At 43.0% G+C, this 13,164-nt stretch overlaps 1 protein-coding gene across 1 annotated transcript; it reads right to left on the bottom strand.

Moving 5' to 3' along the window:
• Nucleotides 1-233: 233 nt before the first annotated feature.
• FASTKD5 (FAST kinase domains 5) lies at nt 234-2,534 on the bottom strand (the record flags this gene model as incomplete). The annotated part of the gene is made up of 1 exon (XM_084886869.1): nt 234-2,534. One exon carries the CDS (start codon nt 2,532-2,534, stop codon nt 234-236), a length of 2,301 nt encoding a protein of 766 aa, XP_084742995.1.
• Between the last annotated feature and the right edge of the window lie 10,630 nt (nt 2,535-13,164).

Below are 13,164 nucleotides of genomic sequence, written 5' to 3'. Positions count from 1 at the left end.
AGAAATTGAAAATAGGACATTTTAAGATGTTTGTTATGTACCTGCACAAATTAGGTTACAATTAATTCACAATAACATATACTACCTTCAATCTGCCACAGATAAGGACACAAGTAGGTCTCCTCAATAGATAATTTTATTACAAACCTACGTTCTAGCTTTTATAAGTGTTTCACAATACCTGGTACAGTGTATATCTACAGCATTTATAAGCAGAAATGCCCAAAGGTCCTTCAGAGAGCAGAGGTGAACACCTTCTCATGGAGGAATGCCAGCTTTTCAAAGCGAGTTCGTTGAAGAAGTGGGAGCCATTCCCAATGGGATAACTCTACCACACGGTACCCAAGCCGATTCAGCTGCCGCCTCTTCATATTGTGCAGTCCAAGCAGATCTCTGGAACCATAGCAATACTGGTTCTTGTTTGTCAACTGAATAGCCAGCTTCACTTGTGGGGCCTGCATGCTGGCTGGTGGGCATTGGCCGACCATCTCCTTAGCCCCCAATCTGCCAGCCACATTGTACAGAGAGGCCTCCGAGGGCATGACTGCTTTCTTCTCTAATTCCATGGGCCGTTGCCCAGTCTCTGACTCAGTTTCCCCCTGGAAATGCCCTCCTGATTTCCCCTTTAATAACTGATTCATCAAATCATCTGTAAGACTGATTCCCACATGTTTGAGCCTTAATTTGGCTAGTAAATCTTCAGAGGGTATGGCTTCTCTATTAAATGGCAATGGCTTCATATTAACATCAAGCTGGATCTCTAAGTCAGAAGACCGGGTATGGGGCAAAATCATATGGTGCTTAATGTACTGGGGCCCACCCAACATGGTCTCAAGTAAAAACAGAGCTTCTAGGAATTCAGGTTTTGAGCACATATCCTTCTTAGCTGCATTCCACAGTATTTCTGACCCCTCTTGCTGAAGGTGAGAACTAAGACGGTTGCCTCTGTAATCTGGACACTCAATACCAACTGAACCATCAAGGGTATACAGCTCCTTAGTGAGTTCAAACTTAGTTGTCTCCCGAGCTAACCTAACAAACCCTGGACTCAAAGCAAAATTGATGAGCTCCACTGGAAAGTACTCAGAAAATGCCAGGCCCAGCAGGCAAGTGAGCAGGTGTTCTGGGTAATGGTTGAACTCAGGCATCTTTCTGTGAATCTCATTTATCAGGCTAGAATAAAACTCTTCTGCATTGGGTGGCTTATAATTCAGAGCTCCAAATGACCACAGAAACTTGGCAATATCTTTACTTCGACAGTATGATACTCTAGGAGGCAAAGAAGCAGCCACAGCATTCATTACCCCTTCATCTAGGAAGCGTAAGGCAGAGCAGGCAAGAGTCAAGTGCATGACACCCTGAACTCCCAGGGAAGGAATTCGCTGAGGAGCAATCTGCCCAAATTGCTTCATGAAATTTACATGATCCACGTGAGTGAAACGGAGCATTTTAAGAATGTTTACTAAGGCATAACTGCTCAGGTGCTGCATATCAGCACACACCAAGTCTCCAATTTTTCGCATGGCAAGTTCTGAGAGACTACTACTTGATTTAAAGAACCCCAAACAGATTGCACCAGCCTCCTCTATATTGATAAAATCTATATACTTGAGGATCAATGATTCCAGTTTTTGCATTAGGTCCTGGGGTACTTGACGGCTTTCACCTATAATATAAATCAGGTGAATCAGTTGAGACAAGGATAGGTCTTTCCAGTGCAAATTAAGGTAACTAAAAAAGATTTTAAAAAACCGAGGTACTTTGCGACCCAAGTATCGCCAGAGATCAGCAACCAGTAGTAGTTGATCCAGACTCATATCCCATACTTTATGGCAAAATCTGGTTTCATACACATCTAGCATTGAGTGGGAATGAGGGATTCCTAAACTGACAAACGCTTTTAAAATATTGATCAGATCGAGGGTATCAAAGAGCTGTATGTTTTTCACACTCAGCTGGCAGAGTAATGTAAATTTGGCACTAGACAGCAAAACAGGATGTTGTTCTGCAGGCATAGAGCTCAGCTTGCAGAAATATTCGGCAATGATTTGAGGCTGGAGATTATCTTGATAAACTGTGACTTTGTGCAAAATTAGTTCGCCTTCTGAAACAGATAGGGGCTGACAAGGTTCAGATTTGTTATAGCTGTGAAGCTGGTACTCTGGTCTTAGTTGTAGGAAAACTCGGGGGTCTTCAAAGGAATCAAAAACTTCTACATCCTCTTCATCAACTTTCATGGCCCTAGGTGAGCCCAGTCTCAACGTGCTGGCTTTAGAGGCAGAAGCCCTGCTGAATTCCAAACCCAGGAGGGCTCTGCTGGTTGTCAGGATCCTCTGAGAAGAGGAGGTGCTACAAATGTTCTCAACTTTTTTGGCAGGATGGCAGAGATTGCTGTGTTCTGGAGGGTCCTGTCCCCTGTGCCGTGTGTAGCTTCCCACATTCCAATATGCCACACTCTGGGTTGCACTGTAGGCAAAAGGATTGCAAAACGCTCGATATACTAACGGTTTTACTAATTTAAGAGTGGCTGCCATTCTGGTGTCAATACTGATCGTTTTGGCAGTCAGAACACAGTCCTCACAGGTCTGACCAGGCAATTTCTTGTTTATATGGTGCTTGATTAGAGCTGGACAGGGAGGCGTTCCACAGAAACTGCCTGGAAATCTTCGGCATATCACAAGAGTCATGGATCACAAATGACTGGGCCAGAATTGGTGCCAGATACTGAAAAAAGGATAGATGAAGAATAAGTGGCTTCCACCTATCACAATACCAACAATTATACATTATACAAAATGGGCTAAAACTTTGCTGTCCACTTAAATACAACACTAGTGGATGCCCAAACCAAAAGACAGCATACATCAAGAATAAACTCTGTGACTTGCATAAAGACAGAAGAAAACCTCAAAACCAGGGTACTATTAGGCAGATCTGCAGAATGCTGCTCAGTCCAGACTTCCTTCTGTACTTCCTCTGACCTCTAGACTGCCTTCATGGCCTTCATGGTAAATGTAGTGATGGTCAGAGAAGAGACATTTGTTCTACTAACTTCCAAGAGGAAGGAAAGCCAATTTTCAAAGAGAAAACTGGAGCCCTAACTGGCTTGGCTCAGTGATAAGAGTGTCGGACTACAAATTGAAGGGTCGGTCCTAGGTTCAATTTCGGTCAGGGGTACTAACCTCGGTTGCTGGCTGCTTGGCTTGACTATGTCCCATGTGGAAGGCAACCAATCACATTGATGTTTCTCTCTCCTACCCTTTCACTCTTTCTAAAAATCAATGGAAATTTATCCTTGGGTGAGGATTAATTTTTTAAAATTAAAAAAAAAAAAAGCCAAAACCAGTTTGGCTCAGTGGTAGAGCGTCAGTCTGCGGATTGAAAGGTCCTGGATTCGATTCCGGTCAAGGGCATGTACCTTGGTTGCGGGCACATCCCCGGTAGGGGGTGTGCAAGAGGCAGCTGGTCGATGTTTCTCTCTCATCGATATTTCTGGCTCTCTTATCTCTCTCCCTTCCTCTCTGTAAAAAAATCAACAAAATATATTTAAAAAACAAAAAACAACTGGGAACAAAAGTGAGCAATCTATTCCCTCTCTGTGACATCAATGAATAAAAGACCCATATAGAAAAAAAAAGTTGGTAAAAGCTGCTATGCTAATACCAAAAGTAAAAATAGGTTTTGGTATAAAGTTTAATTAATTACACTCAAAATAACCCTCCCTATTCCCAAAGAACAAAACTTTTTTTTTTTAAATATATTTTTATTGATTTTAGAGAGCAAGGAAGAGGGAGAGACAGAAACATCAATGGTGCCTCCTGCACAACCCAACCCAGCATGTACCCTGACCGGGTTGATACTCAACCACTGAGCCACACCAGCTGGGCAACTCCTGCTTTCTCTAAATGCTTATTGTCTTTCCTTCCACTTAAGAAATCCAAAGCCTAATAAGCAAAATCCAGGTAGCCCTGAGCTGCCAAAATATGGACCAGATAGAGCCGGTATTGCAGAAAATCCCTTGAGGGTTCCGAGGGAAGCAGAATGACTTTCTGAAATGCCTGCCCACCTCCATCAGCCTCCTTCCAGAGCTCACCGGGCAGTTTAGTGGCTTTGTTCAGGTAACTCAGCTAGAAAGGCTTCTCTGGATGGCAGGAATGTGTGCTTCCAATTTCTTTGTGAACCAGAGCAGAATTATTTCACATGAAATCATTATACATTTGGTTCTCTTCTGTGGCCTGTGGACCCATTCTGCACACCAAGTTTCAATCTATGGGTTCAGATGCCATAGGCCAGGTATCAGCAAACTATGGCTCAAAAATAGCCCTCCACCTATTTTTGTAAGTAAAGTATTATCATCTGACCAAGCAAGGGCCATGCATTATTGTTGATAACTACTTTTTCTCTATAAGAGCAAAATTGAGCAATTGTGGCAGAAAATATATGGCCTACAAAGCATAAAATATCTACTATGTTTCCTTTTACATGAAGTTTATTCCTACAAATGCATGTAGCCAACTTTTTTAAAATTAGAAAACATTAGGAAAATAATACTTAAATTTTGTATTTTCCTTTAATATTTAGATGATAATTGACAATTTATGCCTCAAAACAGTCACTAGGAATCTCAATTAATACTGCAGCACAGGCATGGTGGAATCAAAAGAGAGCAAGTAATGAGACTCTCCAGTTGACAAAACAGGGCTGTTAAGAAACCTGTTTTGGCCCGGCCAGCATGGCTCAGTGGTTGAGTGTTGACCTGTGAACCAGGAGGTCATGGTTCGATTCTCAGTCAGGGCACATGCCCGGGTTGTGGGCTCGCTCTCCAGTGTGGGTCATGCAGGAGGTAGCCAATCAATGATTCTCTCTTATCATTGATGATTCTCTCTCCCCATCTCCCTTCCTGTCTAAAATCAATAAAAATATATTTTAAAAAAAGACCTGTTTTGGATCCTGGAATGTAAATTTAGTACATCACAATGTACAACTAAAGTCAAAAACTATTCATATCTGTAGTCCTTCATCTCATCTTAGAAAGTAGATCTGAAGAAATAACTAAAAAAAAAAAAAAAAGACAAAATATTGTTTTACAAAAATAGCTGTGTTATCTAAACAAAAAACTGTTTTAAAAAAAGAAAAGAAAAAAAACAACCCCAAATGTTCATCCAGAAGGAGGAGGCTGGTTTACAGAGTAACTGTGTAGCAGGAATCACAGTACATACGCAGTACATAAAAAAGTACATACAAATATCAGTGGAACAAACAGAACACAAATGAGTGCCATCACCTAAAATACATTGCTTCTTTGCAAGAGAGACTTTGTAATACCTTTGCTAAACTAACTTTTCCCACATTTTGGGGGGTTAAAAGTGATAATACAGAAGAATATATGGATTAACTTAACTAATATCGTTATAAATTATAATTTTAAAAGTGCACTTAAATTACTTCAATTAATACTACCTAACAATACTTAATAAAATTACTATGCATGGTCTTCAAAGTAACAAGAATCATTTCCTAGAACATCAATGTCTCATTGGTGTATAACCCATGTTTTGAATTAATGTGGCACTTTTTTCATTTGTAAAAATGCAAACAAAGTCCCAATATGGAAAAAACAAGAGCCACACTTTTCTTAGGGCTTCCTCTGTGCCAAGCATTTTATGAGCTATTTTATCTGCATTGATTCCAATTCTTATAACATTTCTGTAAGGTAGGTTTTATCATCTCCCTACTGTTGATGAGGAAAAGAGGACTTCACAAGATGAAGAAACCTGCCAAAGGTTACACAGCCAAGGCACACAGTGGGTTTGACATCAAGGATTGTCTGATACATTCCCAAACTAACACTGCTGGTATACTGGAGAGGCATGAGAGGAGTCAGATTGCAGACAGGGAAGTAGGGAAGACACTGAACAATCTCTAGGATGCCAGAGAGCTAGAGGATTAGAGCCTGATAAGGTCAAAAGCTCCACCCACCTCTAGAGGTCTGGGTCCCTAACTATCACTATGGTTAGTTTATACCACTCACAGAAAGAACAAAGACCTCAGAGGGAAATGTATATAAAGGTGAGGGTTTACAAGATGCCACCAGTATCAAAGCAAAGAGGTCACACTGAAGACCTGAAAGTTGGGAAGAGAGATATGGGATCCAGATTTTAGAGTTCGTCACAGGAGAGAAGCAAAGGAAAACCCCAGGATAAAAATGAGAAAAAGATTCCAGGACGCCCTATCCCGTTTGGCTCAGTGGATAGAACGTTGGCCTGAGGACTAAAGGGTCCTGGATTCGATTCCGGTCCAGGGCATGTACCTCGGTTGCAAACTCCTCCCCTGGCCAGGGCAAAGTCTGGATGTGTACAGGAGGCAACCACTACATCTATATTTCTCTATCTTTTCCTCTCTCCCACTCTCTCTAAAAATCAGTGGGAAAATATCCTCAGGCAAGGTTTAAAAAGAAAAAAGAAAAAACATTCTAGGACTAGAGCTGTGAGCAGACATAAAGAGTAAGCAGTTCATGCAGGAGGAGATGGTTATTACTGAGGAAAGCAGATTTATACTTCTAAGTGATACCTGGGGTAAGGGAGACTGAAAACCAAACAAATTAACTATAACAAAAATTAACTCCAGGAAAACAAAGTTGCACAAAATTTTAAAATGCTATAATAGCCGAAACCGGTTTGACTCAGTGGATAGAGCATTGGTCTACAGACTGAAAGGTCCCGGGTTCGATTCCGGTCAAGAGCATGTACCTTGGTTGCAGGCACATCCCTGGTGGGGGGTGTGCAGGAGGCAGCTGGTCGATGTTTCTCTCTCATCGATGTTTTTAGCCCTCTTTCTCTCCTTTCCTTTGTGTAAAAAAATCAATAAAATATATTTTAAAAAAATAAAAAATAAAATATAATATACTCCCTGCTCAACTGTAAATATTTATTTATATAATCTTATTAATATAAACCTTGCATATCAACATAATTAAAAATTATGATGAGTAAACTGGTCCTGGCCAAGTAGCTCAGTTGGTTAGAGTGTCTTCCTGATTAAACTGATTGCTGGTTTGATCTCGACAGGGTACATGTAAGAATCAACCAGCCCTGGCTGGTGTTACTCAGGGAGCATTGTCCTGTGCACCAAAAGGTCAAGGGTTTGATTTCTGGTCAAGGTCATGTACCCAGATTACAGGTTTCATCTCCAACCCTAGTCAGGGCACATGAGGAAGGCAACCAATCGATGTGTCTCTCTCACATTGATGTTTTTCTCTTTCCCCCTCTCCCCTTTCCATTCTCCCTAAAAAAAGTCAATGGCCCAGCCAGCGTGGCTCAGCAGTGAGTATCAACCTATGAACTAGAAGGTCACAGTTTGATACCAGGTCAGGGCTCATGCCTGGGTTGCAGGCTTATCCCCAGTGTGGGGCATACAGGAGGCAGCCGATCAAAGGTTCTCATTCATGTTTCTATCTCTCTCTCCTTCCCCCTCTCCCTTCCTCTCTGAAATCAATAAAAATACATTAAAAAAGAAATACTAGCAAACTATATTTGGAAGATAAAGGGAGGTGAAGAGGATTAGGGAAAGTGGATAATGATACAAGAAATCTAGAGCCTCAATAAAGAGGTCAAAATATTTTTATAGCTATTAATTTGATAACCTAGAAATAAAAAAAAGCAACATAAATGTTATTCATAAATCTAATCTAATAATAGAGGAATAGTATGCAAATTTATCCATTATAGCATCACAACATGACCGGATCAGCAGGCTGTATCCCGCCCTCTTCTCAGGCAGCTGCAGGTCCGAGGTAGGATACAATATAATAGGAGGGGATAAGAAAGGAGGGAGCCCTAACCAGTTTGGCTCAGTGGATAGAGCATCGGCCTACAGACTGAAGGGCCCCAGGTTCAATTCCAGTCAAGGAATTGGTTGCGGGCACATCCCCAGAAGGATATGTGCAGGAGGCAGCTGATCAATGTTTCTCTCTCATTGATATTTCTCTCTATCCCTCTCTGTAAATAATCAATAAAATATATTTTAAAAAAAGAAAGAAAGGAGAGGGAGAGGAAGACAGGCCTGCATGCAGACAGGCTGAAAGGAGAAACAGAAATATAGAAAGAGAACAAGAAAATCCGCAGGAATGGAAAAGGGAAGGAAACTGCACACGGAAGGGGGTGGTGACTGCAAGGGGGCAGAGCAGGTACGCCTGGCGGGGAACCCCACCCAGACACAGGAGGAGGAAGATGGCGGCCATCGGTGGGGAGTCACCCCCGGGTCCAGGAAGGGAGGACCATCCAAAACCTTCTGGGCGGAGTTGCTCCTGTTTCGCGGAAGCGCCCAGACAGTGTGGGCCTCGGCCACGCAGCTGGGCCGGGTGTCCCGGGCAGGGAGCAGGAGCAGGACAGTGGTGGGGAGGCCGGGGAAGGGGGAGCGGCAAACACCTGGCCAGGGCTGAGCCCTGGGTTGGGAGTTAACGCTTCCCCTCTCCAGTGGAAGCTTTAAGAAGAAAAGGAGGGAGGGAAGAACTTTATAAAGGAGTTAGTAGAGAACAGAGTTAAAGAAGGAAGAGGATGTGTGAGTGAACTGTAGGAGCTATAATGAAAATCAAGTATAGTTGTGTACTGGGGACAGATTTTAAAAGTAGGAGTCAGAAAAAAAAAATGATAGTGAATAATTAGGCAGGTATTTAGATATTAAAACAGTGGAAGTAGAGAAGAATGTGGATGAGAGAAAAAGAGGGAGGGAAGAAAAGTTTTAAAGGGGAGCAGATAGAGCTTAAAAGGAGAATGGGGAGAAAGAAATGGGGGAGGGAGCAAAGCAGGTCCGAGGAGAAAGTGAAGAAAAAAATTAAGGTGGGAAGGAAGGAAAAGGGGAGGGAAGGAAGGAGTAAAGATAAAGGAAAGAAGGAATGTGGGGAGGGAGGGAAGGTAGGAGAAAGATGGGAAGAAGGATGATGGAACAGAAGTAGGAAATAAGGAGGAAAGAAAAGTTTATAAATGATGAGTCAGTAGGAAAAAGTGTTGCATAAAGGAGAGAGAAAAATTGTGTGACAGGGAGAAGTCAATAAGGAAGTCAAATATAACTGTGTGTGAAGGGGATAATATTTTAAAAAAAAAAAAAAAAAAGTGAATAGAGGTGACCAGGCCGGCAGGAGAGGGCAGTTAGGGGGATCAGGCAGAGTGGTTAGGACAGGCAGGCAGGCGAGCAGTTAGGAGCCAGATGTCCCAGATTTCAAGACCCAGGGATTGGGCCTAAACTGGCAGTTGGACATCCCCTGAGGGCTCCCAGATTGGAGAGGGTATACAGGTCAGGCTGAGAGACGCCCCACCCCCACCCCTGTGCACGAATTTCATGCACTGGGCCTCTAGTATACCGATAAATGCTCAAAGAAACAGACACACAGTTGAAAGTGCCTCTAGAAAACAAAATTAAAGGGAGAGAAAGAGGAAATTACTATTTAGTGTTATAAGCTCTATCAAACTATTTGACTATGTAAACCATATCAATATATAACTGACAAAATTTAAATTTACAAAATGCATGTGCTAACAGGAGATTAAAGTATTCATCAAGAAGATAATCAGCCGAATCCATTTTGGCTCAGTGTCAGCCTGTGGACTGAAGGGTCTTGGGTTTTATTCCGATCAAGGGCATGTACCTTGGTTGCAGGCACATCCCCAGAAGGGGGGTGTGCAAGAGGCAGCTGATTGATATTTCTTTCTCTCTCATCAATGTTTCTAACTCTCTATCCCTCTCCCTTCCTCTCTGTAGAAAATCAATAAAATATATATTTTTTTAAAAACAAAACTCATCTTAAAAAAAAGAAGAAGATAATCAGTGAACAGAGAAAGTAACCTTAATATTCAAGGAAAATGTTGAAAAGTTATTCCCAGTGCAAGCACTTTTTACTGTCTCTAGAATTTCTTTATGGATGCCCACGGAATGGGCAGAAATGATAACAGAATAATCTTAGAGGCATGCAGAGCCAAACTGCAGATAAACAAACAGTAGCTACTTACTTTTTCATCACAGAACTTTCAGTGTTAAGTGCGCAGACACCATCCTATATAATAAAGCTGTAATATGCAAATTGACTGTCATACCCTCACAAGCAGGCCTGCATGAGGCCACCAGGCCACAGAGGGGTTAGTGAGGGAACACCAAACGACTGAACAAGCAGGCTACGTGGGGGGACCAGGCCACAGAGGGATTAGTGAGGGAACAACCGAACAACTGAACAGCAGGCTATGCGGGACCACCAGGCTGGCCGGGGGGCTGTGAACGGTGACCAGGTTGGCAGGGGAGGGGGGCAGTTGGTGGTGACAAGGCCAGAAGGAGGGGCAATTGGGGGTGACCAGGCCGGCAGGGAGGGGGCAGTTAGGGGCGACCAGGCATGCAGGGAGGGAGGGGCAGTTGGGGGTGACCTGGCTGGCAGCAGGGGTGGGGGTTGGGGATAGCAGTTAAGGGCGACCAGGCTGGCAGGGGGGTAAGTTAGGGACAATCAGGCCAGCACGCAGAGGCAGTGAGGGGCGATCAGGCTGGTGGTGGGGAAGGTGCAGTTAGAGGTGATTAGGCAAGCAATTAGGAGCCCTGCAGGATCAGTCCTAAATCAACAGTCAGACATATCCCAAGGGGTCCCAGATTGGAGAGGATGCAGGCTAGGCTGAAGAGACTTCCCCCCACCCCAAATTTTGTGCACTGGGCCTCTAATATCTATATATAGAGGTATGAAATGTAATCACTTCGGAAATTGGGTCTTATATCTGCAAAAAAGGAAAGAAATACGATACAGAACTAACAAAGCAAAATGTGGGGAGAAAAGGAGGTAAGGATGTGTCACCCAGGTAAGAGAAAACAGCTGAGTTAGTTCTTCCTTACTTAAGGACTCCCAGAGAATCCCTAAGAAAGCTGAGGACACCATGAGATGCCCAATAACTCCTGATGCCTCTATGAAGACTCAAAGATATGTGGCATCATTCCACAAAGCCCCTTTCCTAGTTTAAGTGCCCCAAGTATACCCTGCTACCTACCTTCTCTTCAGGGTTTCTTACGAACCAGAGTGGACCCTGGAGACCCCAGGAGCATGGTTGTTCTGAACAGCACTGCCCAAATCACCCTGAATCATGTGATTTCATAGGAGTGAGGTCCTTACCTTTCTATTTTCCAGGTACAGGTCTGAGCAAGGCCGAATAGCTTCGTTTTAAACTACAGTCCAGGAGTTAGAGAGCGAGGTGGAAGAAGGCAGCCATGCTAACTGTCGATTAAGTATATAACACCCTCAGCATTTTCAATTTACCAGTTATCAGATCTCATTCCTTAATTCTGATTTCTGATCTTTCTGCTAGAAAGGTTTAAACCTCATATCCTGATAAAATTGCCACAAATAAATGGATACTTCAAAACCTATTCTTCTTAGTAAATAATTTATTGGGCAACCCTAAGAATTAAAACAACTAACTTTTTCTAGATGCTGGAGTCTCCTGATCAGTTTACAAAGCTTTAAGCCCATGGTGAGGGTTTAACGGCTGACAGTATGGACCCCTGGCTGTTAATAGAGATGCTAACTGGGCTAGATGCTTCTATGCTTATTTCCACACAGGAACACAGCTTACAGGAAGGTAAAGCACTCGTGCAAACCAAAATCAAGGCTAACAAGCCTATCCCCTCTACTTCATTCTAGGTTCCATGCTTATGGGTGAGAAAACAGCACATCACAATAACCTGTGAAACTCTTTTAGCGTTCTTAGCCTTCTCCTCCCCTTCTAAAACTACTTTTTCTCTATCAGAATGACAAGAAGGGTCTGGGGAGGATATAGTCTGGCAAGGCCTCACAGATAATTCTGTTAGAGCCTTCGCTCTGTAAGGGTGTGATAAGACTCATCGTTAAACAATCTCTGACTGTAACAAAAAGCAGAAACCCATGTTCTCTCAGCCCATCTGAATGGGACTAGCAGAGAAATGACAAAACCCACGCAGGTAGAGAGAAGTAGCTATACCCAGTTATGTGGGAAAATTCCCAAATAAATGGTCCAAGTACCTATCAGTGCTAACTCCATCACACATTTGATTTTATATCAGTTTTCCTAAATTTGCAAGGCTGCACAATACAGTATTTCAGGCAAGTGAAGGGGGAACTTCCAAATTCTTTAATATCAAAGTTGACTTACTTACATAATGAATGACAAGGGGAATAGAAAAATAATTCGGGAAAGAAAAATAAGAGAAAGAAAAATAAGCCAATGAATTGGGAAGAAAGCCAAACTGACAAATTAGAGCTGTGTAATTAACAAAGGTCTCACTTTCTCAGTTGTACTGTATATGGCACTGAGTCTTCAGGGTTTTTATTTTATTTTTTTTAAATGTTACTAAGAGAAATATCTAACATTTTTAAAAATATATTTTATTGATTTTTAACAGAGAGGAAGGGAGAGAGAGAGAGAGCTAGAGATGAGAGAAAAACATCGACCAGCTGCCTCCTGCACACCCCCTGGGGGGGGGGGGGGTGTACCACTGAGCCAAACCGGCTTCGGCAGGGGGTTTTGTTTTTAGTAAAAAAAGGGGAGAGGGGAGGAGGGAGTCGATCCTTACCCCCCTGGTAAAGGGGCCAAGTCCACAGCCACCTACCCCTGGGTCTGCGGGTTTGGGGGGAGGTCTCCTTCCCAGCCCCGGGCCCGGTTCAGGTTACATTTTGTCCTATCAGGCAGTAGTCAAGTCATCCCAGCGCCATTCCGAGCAGTGAGTTGCAGAATCTAGTTCTGGAAAGGTAGCTGTTAGAACTACTCACAGTGTGCCCAAAGTACGGAAAACATGCAATCATATCACAGCAGCAGCACATTACTAAAGCGTAAAACATGAGCTGTGCTGGTGCTAAAGAACTTGGCTACCAGCTCCAAGGGATGAGCGCTATCCGAGGATCCACAGCGAGTGAGCAATGAAGTGTCACCTCAGTAGAACCTAACTGGCAGAGGCAGGGCCCAAACTTCCTGAGTCAGGGCAGAAGAGCTGTGTCATGGTTTGTACATGAAGAGAAAAGGTAATCATCTGTCTTACTCCTGGAGAGAAAAAAGGGAGTGGGGCTCAATACTATCCTTAGTTAGGCTTGTGCAACCTGAAACTTAAACAAAAACACAGCACAAGAAAACACCGTTTGATATTTATTAAAGACTCACCCCATCCCTG

The sequence above is a fragment of the Pipistrellus hanaki genome (genome assembly GCF_964339955.1).
Source record: "Pipistrellus hanaki genome assembly, chromosome: 6".
In the NCBI taxonomy this organism is placed as follows: domain Eukaryota; kingdom Metazoa; phylum Chordata; class Mammalia; order Chiroptera; family Vespertilionidae; genus Pipistrellus; species Pipistrellus hanaki.
Note: the sequence above shows the minus strand (reverse complement) of the source record. Positions and strands in the feature narration are given on the sequence as shown.